Below are 21,660 nucleotides of genomic sequence, written 5' to 3'. Positions count from 1 at the left end.
GGGCCCATCACTAATGGAATCCTGATTGTAACATGTCTTCCACTGTATACATTATAGTGAAGGATCTTGCAACTCCCATTTTCAGTAATTTTTTATTAAGTGTTTAATTTAGGGATCTTGAATGAGTCAGCAAATTAAGGTTCTTGACGTTTTTATAGCTTCTCGTGTTCCATTTTCAAAATAGAATATAAATAGCAAATAACCTCGGCAGAAACGTAAGCTACGTGTTAGAATTTCTAATACAAATATGATTTGTTATTGGCTCAAACTTGCAGGGAGGCACAGTAACACAGTGGTTAGCACTTGCTTCACAGCGCCAGGGACCAGAGACTCGGGTTCGATTCCCGGCTTGGGTCACTGTCTGTGCGGAGTCTGCACGTTCTCCACATGTCTGCGTAGGTTTCCTCTGGCTGGTCCGGTTTCCTCCCACAAGTCCCAGAAGACGTGCTTGTTAGGTGAATTGGATATTCTGAAATCTCCCTCAGTGTACCCGAACAGGCGTCGTAGTGTGTTAACTTGGGGTTTTTCACAGTAACTTCATTGCAGTGTTCATGGCAGCCTCCTTGTAACACTAATAAAGATTATTATTATCAGGCGAACAACTACCATTGAGCAGTTAAGCCCAAACAGTAATTTCCTTAATTCTGCCTGTGTGGCCTGGTGTATGGTTTATTTTTGATCATTGAGGCAGCTTCTTGGAGTACCTGTGATCAATGTGTGTGACAGAGAAAAATGTAGTCCATTGAACTTTGCTTAAAAGCATTGAACAGAATCAGATAAATTCTGATGTTTTAATCTTTAGCTCCATTCCAACCATAAGGCTCAAAGAAAGAACAAAGAACAAAGAAAAATTACAGCACAGGAACAGGCCCTTCGGCCCTCCAAGCCTGCTCTGATCCAGATCCTCTATCTAAAACTGTCGCCTATTTTCTAAGGATCTGTATCCCTCTGCTTCCTGCCCATTCATGTATCTGTCTAGATACATCTTAAATGACTCTATCGTGCCCACCTCTACCACCTCCGCCGGCAATGCGTTCCAGGCACCCACCACCCTCTGCGTAAAGAACTTTCCACGCATATCTCCCTTAAACTTTTCTCCTCTCACCTTGAACTCATGACCCCGAGTAATTGAGTCCCCCACTCTGGGGGAAAAGCCTCTTGCTATCCACCCTGTCTATACCTCTCATGATTTTGTAGACCTCTATAAGGTCCCCCCTCAACCTCCGTCTTTCTAATGAAAATAATCCTAATTTACTCAACCTCTCTTCATAGCTAGCACCCTCCATACCAGGCAACATCCTGGTGAACCTCCACTGCACCTTCTCCAAAGCATCCGCATCCTTTTGGTAATGTGGCGACCAGAACTGTACACAGTATTCCAAATGTGGCCGAACCAAAGTCTTATACAACTGTAACATGACCTACCAACTCTTGTACTCAATACCCCTTCCGATGAAGGAAAGCATGCCGTATGCCTTCTTGACCATTCTATCGACCTGTGTAGCCACCTTCAGGGTACAATGGACCTGAACACCCAGATCTCTCTCTACATCAATTTTCCCCCGGTCTTTTTCATTTACAGTATAGTTCGCTCTTGAATTGGATCTTCCAAAATGCATCACCTCGCATTTGCCCGGATTGAACTCCGTCTGCCATTTCTACGCCCAACTCTCCAATCTATCTATATTCTGCTGCATTCTCTGACAGTCCCCTTCACTATCTGCTACTCCACCAATCTTAGTGTCATCTGCAAACTTGCTAATCAGACCACCTTCCTCCAGATCATTTATGTATATCACAAACAACAGTGGTCCCAACACGGATCCCTCTGGAACATCACTGGTCACAGTTCTCCATTTTGAGAAACTCCCTTCCACTACTACTCTCAGTCTCCTGTTGCCCAGCCAGTTCTTTATCCATCTAGCTAGTACACCCTGGACCCCATGAGACTTCACTTTCTCCATTAGCCTACCATGGGGAACCTTATCAAATGCCTTACTGAAGTCCATGTATATGACATCTACAGCCCTTCTCTCATCAATCAACTTTGTCACTTCCTCAAAGAATTCTATTAAGTTGGTAAGACATGACCATCCCTGCACAAACCAATGTTGCCTATCACTGATAAACCCATTTTCTTCCAAATGGGAATAGATCCTATCCCTCAGTATCTTCTCTTGCAGCTTCCCTACCACTGATGTCAGGCTCACCGGTCTATAATTATCTGAATTATCCCTGCTACCCTTCTTAAATAAGGGGACAACATTAGCAATTCTCCAGTCCTCCAGTACCTCACCCGTGTTCAAGGATGCTGCAAAGATATCTGTTAAGGCCCCAGCTATTTCCTCTCTCACTTCCCTCAGTAACCTGGGATAGATCCCATCCAGACCTGGGGACTTGTCCACCTTAATGCCTTTTAGAATACCCAACACATTCTCCCTCCTTATGCCGACTTGACCTAGAGTAATCAAACATCTATCCCTGATCTCAACATCCGTCATGTCCCTCTCCTCGGTGAATACCGATGCAAAGTACTCGTTAAGAATCTCACCCATTTTCTCTGACTCCACGCATAACTTTCCTCCTTTGTCCTTGAGTGGGCCAACCCTTTCTCTAGTTACCCTCTTGCTCCTTATATATGAATAAAAGGCTTTGGGATTTTCCTTAACCCTGTTTGCTAAAGATATTCCTCATTTCAGATTGGTCCTATATTCCCCATATTCTTCCAAAGCTTCGTCTGTCTTCAGTCGCCTAGACCTTATGTATGCTTCCTTTTTCCTCTTAGCTAGTCTCACAATTTCACCTGTCATCCATGATTCCCTAATCCTTGCCATTTCTATCCCTCATTTTCACAGAGACATGTCTGTCCTGCACTCTAATCAACCTCTCTTTAAAAGCCTCTCACATATCAAATGTGGATTTACCTTCAAACAGCTGCTCCCAATCCACATTCCCCAGCTCCTGCCGAATTTTGGTATAGTTGGCCTTTCCCCAATTTAGCACTCTTCCTTTAGGACCACTCTCGTCTTTGTCCATGAGTATTCTAAAACTTACGGAATTGTGATCACTATTCCAAAAGTAATCCCCGACTGAAACTTCAACCACCTTGCCGGGCTCATTCCCCAACACCAGGTCCAGTATGGCCCCTTCCCGAGTTGGACTATTTACATACTGCTCTAGAAAACCCTCCTGGATGCTCCTTACACATTCTGCTCCATCTAGACCTCTGACACTAAGTGTATCCCAGTCAATGTTGGGAAAATTAAAATCTCCTATCACCACCACCGTGTTGCTCCTACATCTTTCCATAATCTGTTTACATATTTGTATCTCCAACTCACGCTCGCTGTTGGTAGGACTGTAGTACAACCCCAACATTGTTACCGCACCCTTCCTATTTCTGAACTTGAGAATGTTTTGCAGCCGACCTGAGACATCCCCGACCCGTGCACCATTTGGGTGTCTCATTTTCGACCATAGAACCGCTTATCTACTCCCCTTACAATTGAATCCCCTATGACTAATGCCCTTCCACTCTTTTTCCCGCCCTTCTGTACATCCGAGCCAGCCACGGTGCCATGAACCTGACTACCTATGAAGGAGTCCCCCATAGTGCCCTCCTTCAGCACAGCTGTGATATCCTCTCTGACCAGTAATGCAACTCCCCCACCCCTTTTACCTCCCTCTCTATCCCGCCTCAAGCATCGATATCCTGGGATATTTAGTTGTCAATCATGCCCTTCCCTCAACCAAGTCTCAGTAATAGCAATAACATCATACTCCCAGGTACTAATCCAAGCCCTAAGTTCATGTGCCTTACCTACTACACTTCTTGCATTAAAATAAATGCACCTCAGACCACCAATCCCTTTGCATTCATCATCTGCTCCCTGCCTACTCTTCCCCTTAGTCATGCTGACTTCATGATCTAGTTTCTTACAGGCTTTAGTTACTACCTCCTTACTGTCCACTAACCTCCTCATTTGGTTCCCATCCCCCTGCCACATTAGTTTAAACCCTCCCCAACAGCATTAGCAAAATGTTTCCAGTCCAGCCTAGGTGTAGACCGTCCAATTTGTAGTAGTCCCACCTCCCCCAGAACTGGTTCCAATGTCCCAAAAATCTGAACCCCTCCCTCCTGCGCCATCCCTCAAGCCACGCATTCATCCTGCCTATTCTTTCATTTCTACTCTGACTACCACGTGGCACTGGTAGCAATCCTGAGATTACTACCTCCTGAGGTCCGACTTTTTAGCTTGGCTCCTAACTCCCTAAATTCTGCTTGTAGGACCTCATCCCGTTTTTTACCTATATCATTGGTGCCTATATGCACCACGACAGCTGGCTGTTCACCCTCCCCCTTCAGAATGTTCTGCAGCCAATCTGAGACATCCCTGACCCGTGCACCTGGGAGGCAACATACCATTCCGGAGTCTCGTTTGCATCCACAGAAACGCCTGTCTACTCCCTGTACAATTGAATCCCCTGTGACTCCCGCCCTTCCCTTTTTTTCCCGCCCTTCTGTACAGCAGAGCCAGCTACGGTGCCATGAACATGGCTACTGCTGCCTTCCCCTGGTGAGCCATCTCCCCCAACAGTATCCAAAACGGTATACCTGTTTTGGAGGGAGATGACCGCTGGGGACACCTGCACTGCCTTCCTGCTTTTTCTCTGCCTTTTGGTCACCCATTCCCTTTCGTCCTTAGCTATCCTAATCTGTGGTGTGACCAATTCGCTAAACGTGCTATCCACGACCTCCTCAGCATTGCGGATGCTCCAAAGTAAGTCCATCCACAGCTCCAGAGCCGTCATGCGGTCTAACAAGAGCTGTAGCTGGACACATTTCCCGCACGTGAAGGAGCCAAAGACATCAGCCACGTCCCTGAGCTCCCACATTGAGCAAGAGGAGCATAGCAAGGGTCTGAGATCTACTGCCATTTTTAATCCTAAGCTTAACTTAGTCCAACTATAATATCAAATAATAGATAACTGAAAAAGGAACAAAAAAGAAACATTGTTACCAATCACACGGTTAAAAAAAATTGAAATAGAAAGACATTACCTTATCAACACACCTCAGAGAAAAGAAAAATTACTTACCAGCCACCAGCCAATCACTTACCTGCTGGCTGTGACGTCACGGTTCAACTTCTTTCTACTTCTACCTGCCCTCGAGTCTCCCTCTTGATCTTTAGTCGGCTGGGATCCTTACAGTGATTGTTTTTTCTTGGTTAGAGGAGGAAGTAGGGAGGAGAACACTTAAGGAGTGTTTGGGGTTTAACTGTCACTTGACAACAGCTCCTCCACAAACCACCTTCTGGATACAGTGACCACAATGCACTGATGCAAATTTTCCCCGCAACAGCTAATCAGTGGCTCCGCTTTGCTGCCCTCTGCTGGATTATTAGCTGCCATAACCTTTCTTGATTTTTGCACCAGTATTGTTTGTTAATACCAGCTAGTAGCATGCATGTTTATATGTTGATTTTCCTCATTCCTTCATTCATTCTCTTTATCCCTTCATTCATTCATTTATTCCATCCACTTACCAACAGTTCTGGGTAAGTTCTGTTCAGAGTGCATTCAGATAAGGTGCGTTTTTCTTTCTCTTGCTGTTGGCTTCTAATTGTTGATTTTATGGAAGTGAGATTCTATTAATAACAAGCTGGCCGACAATCTTTCTGACGGATTGCACTGTGCGCTGGAAATCAAAACCCGGGTCTCATTGGGTGAATCTCGTCGAATGAGTGCAAGTTCTTCACTCTTCGCTTTGTTTACGGCTGACTAAATGCAGTGAGTTTCTTCATCCTCTCTGCAGGCTACTCTGCATCTTTCCTTGCCGGTATTATTCCCTGCCAGAGAACATGGATCAGAGCAACTTTCTTTCAAGCCTGCTTCCTCTGTTTTGAAGTGCTTACCCTCCACTCAATATCTTTCCACAGGGAATGAAATGAATGAAAATAGCTTATTGTCACGAGTAGGCTTCAAATGAAGTTACTGCGAAAAGCCCCTAGTTGCCACATTCCGGCGCCTGTTCGGGGAGGCTGGTACGGGAATTGAACCGTGCTGCTGGCCTGCCTTGGTCTGCTTTCAAAGCCAGCGATTTAGTCCTGTGCTAAACCAGCCCCTGACCTAATACGAATTGGGATTTTGCAGTTAACTGCAGTTGTTGCTGTTGTTCTAATATCCGAAATGCTAAATATCTCTTGACAAAATGAACTATTTCATTAGGTCCCTGGGAATGAGGCTTGTAGAAACTATAACCGTATATTAATGTGTACCCTGAGAAAGGGCCATGAGAAAGGAATATGAATGAGTCAGCCCATGGGTTACAATTGATAATCTGAGATTTGTTTGGGTTTGGGGATCTGTTGACAGTTGAAGTCCTCCAGCCTGAACCAGTGACTGTGCAGTGCCAATTTAGGACATGTCTTGTTAGTGTGCCATGTTATTTATTTGATTGTACTGATGCAGCATCCATATCTACTATGCTACATGCTGGGCCAAAGCCTGTTTGTTACACTTATTTAATCTTAATGGGTTAGGCGTCCAAATTGACTTTGAAGTTCCTCAATGCTGTCCTCAACGTCTTTCCCCCCTGCCCTGGATAAAATGCTATATGAATATGTGTAAGACCAGAATACATTCACAGAGTAAAATTATTCCAGCCTTCATTCCTGGAAGTCACCAATGTTCAAACTTAATAAAAGTGCAGAAGGCCAATCAATATTTGATAAGAGAAACAAAGGCCTGACATGTCAAGTGGAAGCCTTCGCCTTGAAAGGGTATCCCAATTCCAGTCTGAATCGGCTCTAAGTAAGGAAGGTCTGTTGACTTGGCCTTTAGCGTTATCAGCTTTCCAAAGCTATTTTCATCTCGCAGCACTGGCCATTCCATGTATTCTAATCCATGTTAATCTTATATTAGTCCCGTGGTTTGGTTTTTGAAAACAGAATTACAGCCTATCCTCAGTGCTGCGCAGGGTACCCTCTTAACACTTGCTTGACTTTCGACTTGAGGAAGTGTTTGGATTACAGTATTGATGTTTTGTGCTAAAATGTACTTCCTTTTGAACCTAAAATGTCTTTTCATGAAAGAGAACATCATCAAGACATTAATTAGAGGAACCTGTGACTTGTGTGGCCTATATAAGGCTTGCAGAATCACACTGCTGAAACCTCCTCAAATTTTAAATCCTACACCTGCAGTGTTGAGACAGTTTGAACCAGTAGGCTGCCAAAACTTGACTGCACAGTGTTTGAATTCCATTTACATACAAAATATAACTTGTGCAGGAAGCACTGCCTCTGACACTTTGTGACGCAATTGAATTTTTAAACTTGTTATCGTGCACACCAGTGATGATGGATTCAAGTAAAATCCTGTACTTTTACTTGAGTTTGAGAATTGAGTTTAATCTCCAGTCTCCACTGCAGTGGAATTTTCCTAAATGTTCCTTTTTTTTCCCCCCCCAATTCTTAAATTTGTAACGTAACTTAAGATTCCTGTTTGTAATACAGAAAAGAAAGAATATAATTTAAGATTATATGTTTGTTTATATGACTGATGTGTACCTAAAAAAAAAAAAATACTGCACTGAATCAACATCTGGTCTTTGGTTTTCCTTGTAGTTTCAATAAAAAATAACATTTCACATTTTAACGCCACGGGTCCTTATTTGGAGTTGATGGTTAAATCATGAACACGAAGAGAATATTGAGATTAAGTCGCTGGTTGTCAGTTTAGTTCTCGAGTTGTGGCCCATTATTTATAAATGGGAATACCATGCTCATTCCACCCTTTTTTGCTTGTGCCAGAGCAAACTGTTGCGATGCCCCAACCAACCCACAGACTGGCCCAGTGTTAAAGGAAATGCTTTGCAATAGGGCTAGGTAAAGGGACAGGTTTAGTGACCTGAGACACAAGATGGAGAGACAACTTGTTATGAGCAAGGACTTTGGGCTTCCTGGTTTTTGAAAGGATAGCGCAAAAAAATAAAATTCCTCCCTTTCAAGATGTTAGCTTTTCGCGGCTCAAATTTTGCAGTGAGCAATGTAGAAAGGCATTAAACAATCGCATCACTGACAGCTGACCAGAAAAGGTTGATCAACTTTTGAGCGAAGGCCTCTTGCTATAGGACTTCTTTTACCTCATGGCACCCTCTTCAGGAGATCTATGAGCAGTGCAAGTGACAGTGTGTGGCTCTTCAATCGATCACATTGACAGATCTTCACTGAGGCACGCGGAGTCCAAACTAGGAAGCATAAAGCAAGACATATGAATTAGATTTAAAAGACATAAATAAATGAAATAAATATTGGGAAATACAAATTGGATTAAGGGAGGGAGATATGAGACACAAACAGTTTTTTTTAAAGTGCATTTTAAAAAAATCTCCAAGACAATTTCTTTTCAGAAGGGATGAGACTCTGCACTTAAACAATTCTGTTTTTCAAGACGAGAGAGGCCGTTCACTAATTATCACATATTACATTATCAATAACCCCTGGATGATTTAGCTTAAAACGTGCAGCCGTTATTATGGCATTATTGGGTATTTATCCAGACCAGTGCAGTCATTTCAATGCTGAGTCGCATTCTTGAGCGAGAAGTATAACAAAAGCCCAGCGGAAGATCAGAGAATCCTGACAGCAACTTCCAGAATTCTGTGTTTAACCACAAATGTATGTACACCAGAAGTTTATTTTGTATTTGCTCCATAATAATGGGGAGAGCCAACAGACTCGCCATTACTGTCACAGCAAGATCCAGGTTGTTACCTTTGACGCTGCTTCAGAGATTTCCATATTTATTAAACCCTGCAAATTAGCATTTTGTGAGGTATTGAAGAAGGACCGTGATAAACCCACGTTCAATATAATTGTTTTCCAGGCATGAGCTGCTGGAGGATGCTCGGAGGAAAGGAATGCCATTTGCGCAATGGGATGGACCAACAGTAGTATCGTGGCTAGAGGTAAATTCCTAGAATTGTCCAGCATGGTATTATGACAGTCCGACCATTAAAATTGGGAATGCAGATATATTGTTGCTTCATATTTATTACCCAACTCTCAACCTCGACTCATATTCGCTCTAAACTGTAGCGCAATTTGTTAGATAGATTTTTAGATAATTAGAAATTCCATTTTCTTTCTTGGATTTCACTTTCCAGTTAAGAATGTGACCAATGACCTGAAAAATACTTTTAATTCAAGAAGCCATGAGACCAAATAAAAATTGTTCAATCTGATATTCAAAGCCATCACCTTTAGTCCCCACCACAAACCCCACTCCCTTGCCAGTGACTCCATTCCCATCTCCAGTGACTGTCTCAGACTGAGTCGTACTGATTGCAAGCTCCACATCCTCCTTGATCCTGTGTCCTTTTCATCTTTAAAAGTTACCTCTTTAACATCACCCATCTCCTTCATCTCAGCTCACCCACTCCTGAAATCATCATGTACAACGTTATCACTTCTGGGCTCAATTGCATAGATGCCATTTAGGTCTTCCATCTTTCCCTCCCCATAAATTGCAGCTTGTATTAAACTCTGCACTGCATCCTGCACAAGGTCCTGCTCACCTATTGCCTCTAATCTCTTTGACCTACAATGCCTCAAATTAAACCATGTTCGTAAATACCATGATTTCAGCTTTATTGTGTCCCTGCATTGGCAGTGCCTTTCCCCAACTCAGTCCCAAACTCTGGAATTCCTCCAATCTAAATGCCACCAAGTCTCCATCTTCTTGTATTCCTTTAAAAACCCTCCTTCTAATTTACCCCCATCCCCATCTGATCTGATCTCTCTTCCTCGGGATGCACATGCAAAATTTGCAAAGCAATGTTTTTCTATCTCAAAGATGCCTTGCAAATACACAATGTTGTCATTTTCGAATTCCCTTTTGTTTGTCCACCACAGCAAGTACCCCATTTTTTTTAACATGGCTTTCTCAGGCTCAAAAAGCTTGCTACATGTTATTGTAGAGATGAAGTCTACAGTTAAAAGCATTTGCTGAGCCTTTGGTTAATTTTCAGACATAGAATAGACAGGGAACCTGGATGTGATTTTTGGATAGATAATGTAACACCCAAGCCATGAGCTTGTGTGTTTCGACATTGTTCAGGTGAGTGTTTACAAGAAATCAAAAATGCTTTCTTTGGGAAATACATTTTATGGATCAGTGCCCCTGTCTAATATAAAGCAGGCTGGAAATGGTGAACTTCCTATCTGAGAAGACTGTTCCTTCATTTTTTCTACTCTCTGTGGGCTAGATGCTGTCTGGACCTTAGGTACAGCAAAGGGGAATGTCAGACTGTAGCCCCATGCTGAACAAAATTGCCTGGACAGAAAACCCTGTGGCATGTGTTGTCCTGGCTGTCCAACTTCAGGTTATGTATATTTATTGCAGTCATTAATTCAAAAGACCTGTACCAAGGCCAGCAAAGGGTAATCACTCCTCTTACCCAAACAATAATTGTAATTTAAGTTTTCACTACAGTCGGGCAGCAACAAAATAGAGCAGGAGGAAAACTGTCCAGCATATATAGTAGGAAGTAATGTTAATTTTCCATCTTTTCTGTAACATGAAACAGCTGTGGGTGGGAATGCCCGCCTGGTACGTCGCTGCCTGTCGAGCCAACGTGAAGAGTGGCGCCATCATGTCTGCCTTGTCTGACACAGAGATACAGAGGGAGATTGGAATCAGTAACCCACTTCATCGATTGAAGCTCAGACTGGCAATACAGGAGATGGTGTCATTAACAAGTCCATCAGCACCTCCGACATCCAGAACGGTAGGGGAATGGCATTAATTTGTGTTTTGGAAATATTAATTCAAAAGCTTGAAAAGATTGCAAACCAGGGTGAATTAAAAAATCTCCATATATGAATGGGCAAGGTGGATTCTTATTGAAAATATTCTGTGCTAGCAGAAGGAGGAAGAACAACAGCTGGATGCTTTAATCAGATTACGTTTTCCAATTGCTGATTAGAGGTTGGCGAATACAATTGTTGGCATGCAATTGCGTGCCAACTTGAACAACAAAGATGACTCCACAGCTCTCCAAATGCCATAATTAAAAATCTGGAGATGCCAGTCATTATTGGAATTGTTACTTGCCCCATACATGACTGGTTTGAAGTGGGAGAGAGTTATGATGACCTGCACCCCTTTATTTTCGATGTATACATGGTAGGGCTGAATAGGAAAGCTTGTACTGAGAAAGCGATGTTGAGACAAGGAGAAGTTGATTGATCAGACTTGTTAGTAAAGTGAAGGTAAATGTAAGGCAAACATATAAAATCACGCACTTCCATTGTTCGGGGTAGATTTAAGAATTTTATCATGTAGAATTTGTAAATAATAATAATCTTTGTTAGTTTCACAAGTAGGCTTACATGAACACTCCAATGAAGTACTGTGAAAATCCCCTCATCGCCACACTCCGGCGCCTGTTCGGGTACACTGTGGGATAATTCAGAATCTCCAATTCACCTAACAAGCATATCAAGGAACAGCTACTGCGCGTTCTTGATAAGTACGTACCGGTCAGGCAGGGAGGAAGGCGTCGAGCGAGGGAACCGTGGTTTACCAAAGAAGTGGAATCTCTTGTTAAGAGGAAGAAGGAGGCCTATGTGAAGATGAGGTGTGAAGTTTCAGTTGGGGCGCTTGATAGTTACAAGGTAGCAAGGAAGGATCTAAAGAGAGAGCTAAGACGAGCAAGGAGGGGACATGAGAAGTATTTGGCAGGTAGGATCAAGGAAAACCCAAAAGCTTTCTATAGGTATGTCAGGAATAAAAGAATGACTAGTGTAAGAGTAGGGCCAGTCAAGGACAGGGATGGGAAGTTGTGTGTGGAGTCTGAAGAGATAGGCGAGATACTAAATGAATATTTTTCGTCAGTATTCACTCAGGAAAAAGAGAATGTTGTGGAGGAGAATGCTGAGACCCAGGCTATTAGAATAGATGGCATTGAGGTACGTAGGGAAGAGGTGTTGGCAATTCTGGACAAGCTGAAAATAGATAAGTCCCCGGGGCCTGATGGAATTTATCCTAGGATTCTCTGGGAGGCCAGGGAAGAGATTGCTGAGCCTTTGGCTTTGATTTTTATGTCATCATTGGCTACAGGAATAGTGCCAGAGGACTGGAGGATAGCAAATGTGGTCCCTTTGTTCAAGAAGGGGAGTAGAGACAACCCCGGCAACTATAGACCGGTGAGCCTCACGTCTGTTGTGGGTAAAGTCTTGGAGGGGATTATAAGAGACAAGATTTATAATCATCTAGATAGGAATAATATGATCAGGGATAGTCAGCATGGCTTTGTGAAGGGTAGGTCATGCCTCACAAACCTTATTGAGTTCTTTGAGAAGGTGACTGAACAGGTAGACGAGGGTAGAGCAGTTGATGTGGTGTATATGGATTTCAGTAAAGCGTTTGATAAGGTTCCCCACGGTAGACTATTGCATAAAATACGGAGGCTGGGGATTGAGGGTGATTTAGAGATGTGGATCACAAATTGGCTAGCTGAAAGAAGACAGAGGGTGGTGGTTGATGGGAAATGTTCAGAATGGAGTTCAGTTACAAGTGGCGTACCACGAGGATCTGTTCTGGGGTCGTTGCTGTTTGTCATTTTTATAAATGACCCAGAAGGGTGGGTGAGTAAATTTGCAGACGACACTAAAGTCGGTGGTGTTGTCGACAGTGCGGAAGGATGTTGCAGGTTACAGAGGGACATAGATAAGCTGCAGAGCTGGGCTGAGAGGTGGCAAATGGAGTTTAATGTAGAGAAGCGTGAGGTGATTCACTTTGGAAGGAATAACAGGAATGCAGAATATTTGGCTAATGGTAAAGTTCTTGGAAGTGTGGATGAGCAGAGGGATCTCGGTGTCCATGTACATAGATCCCTGAAAGTTGCCACCCAGGTTTATAGGGTTGTGAAGAAGGCCTATGGTGTGTTGGCCTTTATTGGTAGAGGGATTGAGTTCCGGAGTCATGAGATCATGTTGCAGCTGTACAAAACTCTGGTACGGCCGCATTTGGAGTATTGCGTGCAGTTCTGGTCACCTCATTATAGGAAGGACGTGGAAGCTTTGGAACGGGCAGAGGAGATTTACCAGGATGTTGCCTGGTATGGAGGGAAAATCTTATGAGGAAAGGCTGATGGACTTGAGGTTGTTTTCGTTAGAGAGAAGAAGGTTAAGAGGAGACTTAATAGAGGCATACAAAATGATCAGAGGGTTAGATAGGGTGGACAGTGAGAGCCTTCTCCCGCGGATGGAAATGGCTAGCACGAGGGGACATAGCCTTAAACTGAGGGGTAATAGATATAGGACAGAGGTCAGAGGTAGGTTCTTTACGCAAAGAGTGGTGAGGCCGTGGAATGCCCTACCTGCAATAGTAGTGAACTCGCCAACATTGAGGGCATTTAAACATTTATTGGATAAACCTATGGATGATAATGGCATAGTGTAGGTTAGATGGCTTTTGTTTTTTGACTTCCCATGTCGGTGCAACATCGTGGGCCGAAGGGCCTGTACTGCACTGTATCGTTCTATGTTCTATGTTCTTTCGGGACTTTGTGGGAGGAAACTGGAACACCCGGAGGAAACCCACGCAGGCACAGGGAGAACATGCAGACTCAGCACAGACAGTGACCCAAGGCAGAATCAAGCCCGGGTGCTTGCCACTGTGAGGCAATAGTGTTAACCACACAGACCGTGACCCAAGCAGGGAATCAAACCAGGGTCCCTGGTGCTGTGAAGCAACAGTGCTAACCACTGTGCTACCAAATAAATGGGAGTTTTATTGGACACTTTTAATGGACACACATCGTTGCCCTGATTTTCGTTAGAGGCAGGTAGCTTGAGGTGGAAAATTTCTCACCTCGGCAGACTCTCTTTGGTTTTACGGGTCCCATTAGTCTCTGCTCATGCTGGGGAGGGGGTCTGGGACAGGGTCAAGCAGATTGGAAGCAGATTTGGGGCATGAATGCCGAAGTGGGATGATTTGAAGGCTCACCTTGGTTCTCTGGTATTTGTCCCAGTTGTTTTCAAAATTATTGGACCCTCCAGCCCCATATCTCCATCCACCACCATGCCAACTCATGCTGCCCATGCTGACATACCTCCACCCACTTTCATAACCCCTGTGTGCCAACTCATGCTATCCATGCCAACTCACATCTCCACCCATCCCCATGGCCCCTCAATGCCAACTCATATCCCCATGCCAACTCATACCACAATCTATCTCTTGTCCCCTCCATGCCACTTCCATATCTAGTCACCCAGTATCCACCATGGACAGATCCCAGGTGCTGTTTGCAAATGAAAAAAAATTGTCTCAATCTGATGTAGCTCTCACTCATACACATTTGACAGTGAAAAAAACTCCCATTCTTGAAGTCAGTCAAAAGCTTTTAAATGTCCTAAAGTGGTTAATCTGTATAAAAACAAACTTCTAGTCAAACCCCACACCAAAGACATCTGATCTTTAAATAACCTATTTAAACTGTTAATCAAACTGTGAACTCCAGACCTCCTGTTGGGATAATTGTAGCTTTTGAAACTAAGCCAACCATTCATAATGGCATAACAAGACCTCGGGAATTTCAATAAAGACATGAAAAAACCTCAAATGTTGGACGAACAGATGATTTTTTTTTCTAACATATACCGAATGGCCTGTCAATCAAAACATTCTAGCTGAGAATTCTTTTGACTTTCATTGGCAACTTAATCCTGTTTTTCCTCATGTTTAAACAGCAGGGGATTATATTTTTAAACTTCAGATCGCGACACTTAAATAGACCGCATCCAACATTCAAGAACATTTAATGTCTACTCCATCAATTTATGACTCCCACATTGCACATTAGCAGTTAAAATGGGGTCTCTGTGAATTCAACCCTAAGTTTAAATTTCCTGCTGAGTTTATATTTCCCTCCTGTGAGATTCATACCCCTTTCCACCAAAAATTAGATCTGTTGGAATGAGGGCAAAGCTTCTGCATCGGGGTTCCACCCATCATTTTTAAAGGTCTGCGGAGTCTCCCTGACTCTGAAAATCCAGCCCCATGTCTTTGGTCCCCTTGTAATCCGCCAAACGGACCACTCCAGAAAGAACAGGACTACAATTATATAGAAATTAACAATTATTAAATATATGAAAATGAAATGAAAATAGCTTATTGTCACAAGTAGGCTTCAATGAAGTTACTGTGAAAAACCCCTAGTCGACACATTCCGGCGCCTGTTCGGGGAGGCTGGTACGGGAATCGAACCGTGCTGCTGGCCTGCCTTGGTCTGCTTTAAAAGCCAGCTATTTAGCCCAGTGTGCTAAACCAGCCCCTATATAGTAGTATATATATTGGATGCAGTAAGTGACTTAAATTCTGACCTCTCAAACTTTGTGCAAAGTATTTTATTAAAGGTATGAATGTTTCCGGTTCAATAATATCCTTTTAAAAGAAAAGTAATTTTGTAATGGTGATCCTACTTCTGTACTTAAGAAAATAATAAAAAGGACAAACGTCCCCAGTGCAATTGAGGTTTGCAGTTATATTGTTGAAGAATATAATCACTGGAGTGGTTTGAAAACTGCGACGATGGTTATAAAGTGACTTCTAGTTTATAAAGTATGAATCCTTCAATTAGATTGTATGAATAATACAGTAATTGAAATACTTCTATTTAATATATTCAATCTATTTTAAAATGTTTTTCGTATGTATTCAAGTGTTTTATGCTCTTGTATTTATTAACACCAGTTTAGAATCATGTCAAACCAAACATTCATTAGACTTTGAATTCAAAAGGACTTGATAAGTCATAAAGGGGTCCTTCCATTAAGATTAGGCACATGTCTTGTTCTAAGGAGTAATCCTGTATCAGCATGCAAAGCAAATGGGCTCATCCAGCTGTATTGCCCATTCAGACAATGCAAATAGAAGGCAGTTTTAAACTTCTCTACAGCACTTCATTGTAATGAGCTGCACTGATGTATTTCTCACTGTGGGTTCTATTAGTGTTCTGAAGGACGTGGTGATGAAAGGTTCATCCTTTGGATTTGTCAATGCTGCAAAACGCAGTTTCACAAATTATATAGCCATGTGGCATCGGATTGCATTTACCAAAGCCCATCATCTGGCTGAGAGTTAATATGTGCCAAGTAACTGAAAGTGCCATCTGTGGTGATATGCATCACTGTAAATACACAAGGGGTTAACATAAAGACACTACACCAAGATAGACACTAGAGGGAGCACCAGTGACATGACACACAGACATTCAACCAATAGGTCAGTAAGATAGGACACGGCCAAACGGCAGTCAGGATACACACAGAGGTGACACTACCGCAAGGGGGCTACCCATATAAAAGGACACAGCACACATGATCTTTCTCTTTCCAGTGGAGACACTTAGTGAGTACTGACAGGGTTGATTGAAACACATCACACCCACCACGTGGATTGTAGCAGACTGGTTAGTTAGTCTGAGTAGCTATAGCAGGATTAACAGGAGAGTCGAATCCAAGTAGGAGAATTGTTAATAGTTTAATAAATGTGTTAAAGCTATCTCCAAGTCTGAACCTTACTTTGTCAGAGTGTACATAAAGGAAGCAGCTTATGCTACGTCAAGAGCATAATAAAACACCCTCTGGAAGTTTTGGTTAAAGGGGTGAATTTCTGGGACTGTGCGCCATTGATGAACAACACTGGAAAACCTACTGTTATCTATTTTTTTGATTTGCTCAATTATTCATGACTTGAAAGCTTGGCGTACAAAGTGAAAATGCGATACCATTTAAAGGAGGGGTGTGCCTTGTGTCGAGAGATTTAAACAAAACATTAATTACAATATATTTCCTAAAGCATTAGTGGAAGCCGAGTGTGGAGGAAGAGAATGGCAGCTCACAATTGATCGAGAAACAAATTGGTGTATATGGATAACAATGGAAACAGCATGCTTCGAAGCGAGGCGCCACATTGGTATTGCAGAGTATGCACTGATATTTGGGGCTTAACAGAGGAGAACAGGATTGTTTAAAATGATTTTTGAAAAAAATACCCATCACTGCCCTGGGACTGATGCTTTTAAACTTTATCTATTGTTCAATTTTCGATCTCCTTTCAATGTAGACAGTTAAAACTTTTTTTACATTTGCTCCGATGATGCTGTGTTGACTCATGTAGTTTAGAAAGATTTTCACACCCTGCTCAGCCCGAGTGTGGATACAAATCACAATCTCTCACCTTTGAATTACCTATGGAAGATCTCAGCCAGGCTGCTGAGGCAGGATGGTCTCCAGATTGGGAGCAGTCCTTTGTGGCGGGAGGAAAGACCATTTCTGACCTGTGGATCTGCATTTGCAGCTTGATGGGTCAGGAGTATTCTTGGAGTTGAGGCCTGCAGCTCAAACTCTTCATTGTAGATGGGAAGCACAGTTTGGGGGCTGTGGGGATCAACCTTGAGGGGAATGAGTGTTAGCGAGGCTCTGAAACTCTTATTTGTTTAGTTTTGTGGCATTTTCCTGGTAGCAACAATGCATGGAAAATGTATGTTTCAATGAACTATCTCTTGCTTCACTTCTTTCTTTTGTGTGACACTTTTCTCCTTTAACACTGCTTACTGGACTATCCTTGTGCTGTTTGGGCCTTCCACATAGTCCTCTGGAAATGTCTGGGTGACTCATGAGGAAATGGAAAACATGGCGGCTTCAGAAAAAACGGTTAGTCTATCCCTGTCCAAGTTTGTTGTGCTGCATTGAACAACCATGTCTCGATGAACATTATCTTCATTTAACCTTTTCGAACACTCTTTCATCCATTCAGAAATATTGAATGTAATTTGTTACCTGCAATGGATAAATTCTCATCTCCAGTGCATATTTGAATTGCTTTATAATCAAATAAATACTTGCCTACTTAAATGCAGCCACATCTGGCTTTACAATTGTAACAGATTCTGGAAAATGGAACAATGGGAGCAGAATTATTTTTAGAAGTGTGGAAACACCACAGATCATAACATTTAATTGACTTGAAGAAAACAAAACCTGACAAATGGTATGTTGATGACGGGGTACTTTTCATGCCTTTATATTGTCGAGTGATTCTTTATATTGGTGAGTGAAAGCTAGGTGCTTACCCGACATGGAGAGAGGGAAAATTAAAAGAATCATCACGAGCAGTTGGGTCAAGAGTGGTCTGAGCAGAAGCCAGGGAGGAATTCACTTTTCCACCATCATGGATTGATGCAGTTTAACCTGAGAAGCACCGAAAAATAAGTAACAATTCCTGCACAAACTCAGATGAAAGGTTCAATTGTTTCACCACGTCAAATTAAATGACATGGAAGTGTTCAACACTCAAGTTTTCAATTGGCTAACATGTTTGTGTAAAGTTGCTGAGACTTGGTGGCACAATGGATTGGAACATCATCACTTTTGCTTCACCCATTCGGTTTGGCTGAAGGAGGTCATTCCATCTCATCCTGTCAGTGACATCTTGGAATTTGGGATTGAATATTTGAACAATGTGCTGGAAATCACATCAGTCTGCCAGATGTTGGGTTCATTTTACCCTTCTTAATCAGAATAGTCCATAATTGTGTGATGAACTGCCAGCCACTAGATTCTTAGTTAAGGAGGGCAAGTATAAAAAATCTGTTTGTCAGAAAGTGCTGTTAATTGGGCTGAAGTTGAAGTGTGTTGCTGGAAGGATTTCGACTGTATCTAACACCTGCTTATCTGGAGTGTTTGATTCTGACGTGATTGAGCGACAAAAAGTGTTTTATTCTGTCACCTGAATATGTGCATCAAAATCATTTAAAGAGTTATTTGTGGAGTTTGAGATTTCTTCTGGTTGTTCCCATTGAAAGCAAGAAATGATTCCTTTAAACAGGATGCAAGTGGAGCATTTCAGCATTTCACCACGAGTAGGTTTAAGCACATCTGTTGTGTAGTGCTTTGCTTTGTTTCACCATTTGTTTTATTGTAATGGTAAGCACTTTCAATCCTTGTTATGTATAATTCATGGTGCATGTTTGCAGGCTCAGGAATTTCCAGTTAACCAATTTTGTAGACAACGGGAGTAAAGGAACATTTTCCTGTGGGTGATGCTGCAAAGTAAAGTGGTTGATACCTGACATAACATGATGCTGACAGGGACTTGATGCAAGTGCCCAACACAGAATTTCCTATGAAATCCCTACTACGTCACTTAGTATATTCGGGTAATGTAAGCCTCATCTAATTTGAAGTGGTTCTGGTGTCCATTGTAAATCCGGCTTCTGATAACATTGTTCAACGAGCAATCTTTTAGACTTAATGAAGCATGGCAAGGGGTATCTATCACAGGTGCTGCCTGCATTGAATTGAACCCTTTCTGTGATTTCCCCCTTAGAGAATAAGGCTAAATTTTTACAAGCTGCATTGTTAGACTGTACCTTAGCAGATATTTAATAGAGACAATTAATTTTGATTCTATAAGTATTTGAATGCCCTCCACAAAGTTTACAGTATTAATGAAAATCACAAATGTGACACAACCACATTGACTCTGAAGACTATTCAAACAGAATCATAGAATATTATTACAGGGGAAGAAGCCACTGTAAGTATTTAGCCAATTCCCTTTTGAAATGTATTACTGAATCTCCTCCCAACACTCTTCCAGGTAGTCCTTTCCAGATCATCGTAACACAGTGTAAATCTTTCACTTCAGTCTCCTCTAGTTCTTTAACCAATTACTTTATATCTATATAAAAACAAATTACTGCGGATGCAAACACAAACAGAAAATACTTGACAATCTCGGGAGTTCTGACAGCATCTGTTGAGATGGAAGGGAGCTCACATTTTGTGTGTGGAGGACTGTATGTCAGAGTTGGAGAGAACTGGAAATAGGGCCAGATTTATACTATTGTCAGGGGGGACATGGAGCAGTGGCGCTGGACAGTGAGCCAGCGATAAGTGGAGATTGTCAAAGATATCGTAGTCTGAAGTTAAAATCACCAAGAATTCTCCCCCGAACCAAAAAGAATCGAGAAATCACCAAGAAATCTCCCCCTCAACCACAAAGGGTCGAGAAATCACCAAGAAATCTCCCCCTAAACCAAAGGGTTGAGAAATCACCAAGAAATCTCCCCCTAAACCAAAGGGTTGAGAAATCACCAAGCAATCTCCCCCTAAACCACAAAGGGTCGAGAAATCACCAAGCAATCTCCCCCTCAACCACAAAGGGTCAAGAAATCACCAAGAAATCTCCCTCTAAACCACAAGGGGTCGAGAAATTCTATATGGTGAACAGGGATTCCCTTGTATCCCTCACTCCTAGACAGAGTTAGGTGGGCGCTATTCGGATCAAACTAATTTTTCAAGTTAATCACCGGTATAACCCATATCTTCCCAGAAGATTTCATTTACCTGTCACTTTATAGCTCTACTCACGGATCAGGCTTTTTAAGTAGAATAAGTAAAGTTTATAATTGGAATTAATAACAATTCTTACAGGTTTATCCAACTGACTGCCTTTCAACTGCCTCAACTGCTCTTAACTGCCGTTATTTTAAAAAATAACGGTAGCCGCGAGCGCTGCCTTTCCCAGCGCGTGCCCCTTTCCAATCAAAACTTTTTTTTTTTCCATAAACAACAAAAACTCCCATTGTGGTCGACTCCTCAAACACCCGCAGATAAAAATAGTGACCAACCATCTTTTTCGCTCCCCCGCAACATGGTCAAAGACTTGACATGATTTTTAATTGAATGGCAGGCAGATGAGCTTCAAGGCACTGACTGGTGACGTCCCGTTCCTCTAAAGACACCAGCACAAGTTGGTCATCTGCTCCCTTCGCCCAACATTGGTTCCCCAAACAAAAATCCCAAGTCCTCCCAGGACAACACCCACACGATAACTATTTGCTGTGTGTTCCACGATCTCCACTGCATATTACCTCCTCGGGATAACAGCACCGGAGAAGCCTCCTCATGTCCCAGTAAGCCACTCAATCCAACAGTGACCAAAAAGGTTGTTTACTTATTGCTGGTATGTTATTGTCTCATTCCTTTTGCCTCATTGGTCTCATGGATGACTATGTCATGTATCAACCACCTACACCCGTTCCCACTGCTAGCCCTGAAATAGTTAACACATCCAGAAGTTTGGTGTTCAACTCAATGGAACCCATTGTTTTCACATTGAACCATTACAAATACAAAGTCAAAGAAAGTAAGTCTTATCTTAACACATTGCTTGGTAATTAATCACACAAACAGCTTGTGTGTTACAGCTTTACACATTTCTAGCAATCCTCCCAACTTCAACAGCAAAAAAAACCCCAATATTTACACATATTTCCATGGTCTTACTAGAGTGCTTTATGAGCCGGCACTTATGATCATTAATCCAAATGTATAAACCACGCACGGTATTAACAAATCAATTAATAGGCATCTCTTATGTCAAGCCATGTTAAGTTCTTTTTCATACATACATAACAATTTTTAATAAGATATACAACGTTTTCTTAATAACTATCATAATGCCTCAAGGCAACTCCGTTTAACACATTGGTTGTAAATTTCCATCCGCAACATCAAACTTAAACAACAACAAACAAAATTTCTTCAATACTATTTTCTTTTTAAACTGTGGGGG

General features: G+C 42.2%; 1 protein-coding gene across 7 annotated transcripts in view; it reads left to right on the top strand.

The window, feature by feature from the left end:
- The window catches only part of ppfia4 (PTPRF interacting protein alpha 4), a 791,036-nt gene that overhangs the window by 731,827 nt on the left and 37,549 nt on the right, over nucleotides 1-21,660 (top strand). For 5 of the 7 annotated variants that reach the window (XM_072480451.1, XM_072480449.1, XM_072480448.1 and 2 more), the window contains 3 exons: nucleotides 8,893-8,974; nucleotides 10,595-10,795; nucleotides 17,670-17,732. In XM_072480451.1, the coding sequence (XP_072336552.1) occupies nucleotides 8,893-8,974; nucleotides 10,595-10,795; nucleotides 17,670-17,732 (346 nt within the window). The remainder of the gene's footprint in view (nucleotides 1-8,892; nucleotides 8,975-10,594; nucleotides 10,796-17,669; nucleotides 17,733-21,660) is intronic. The other 2 variants (XM_072480454.1, XM_072480452.1) reach the window with 1 other exon arrangement.

The sequence above is a fragment of the Scyliorhinus torazame genome, chromosome 17, assembly GCF_047496885.1.
Source record: "Scyliorhinus torazame isolate Kashiwa2021f chromosome 17, sScyTor2.1, whole genome shotgun sequence".
NCBI lineage: Eukaryota > Metazoa > Chordata > Chondrichthyes > Carcharhiniformes > Scyliorhinidae > Scyliorhinus > Scyliorhinus torazame.
This window is presented reverse-complemented; position numbering and strand designations above follow the sequence as displayed.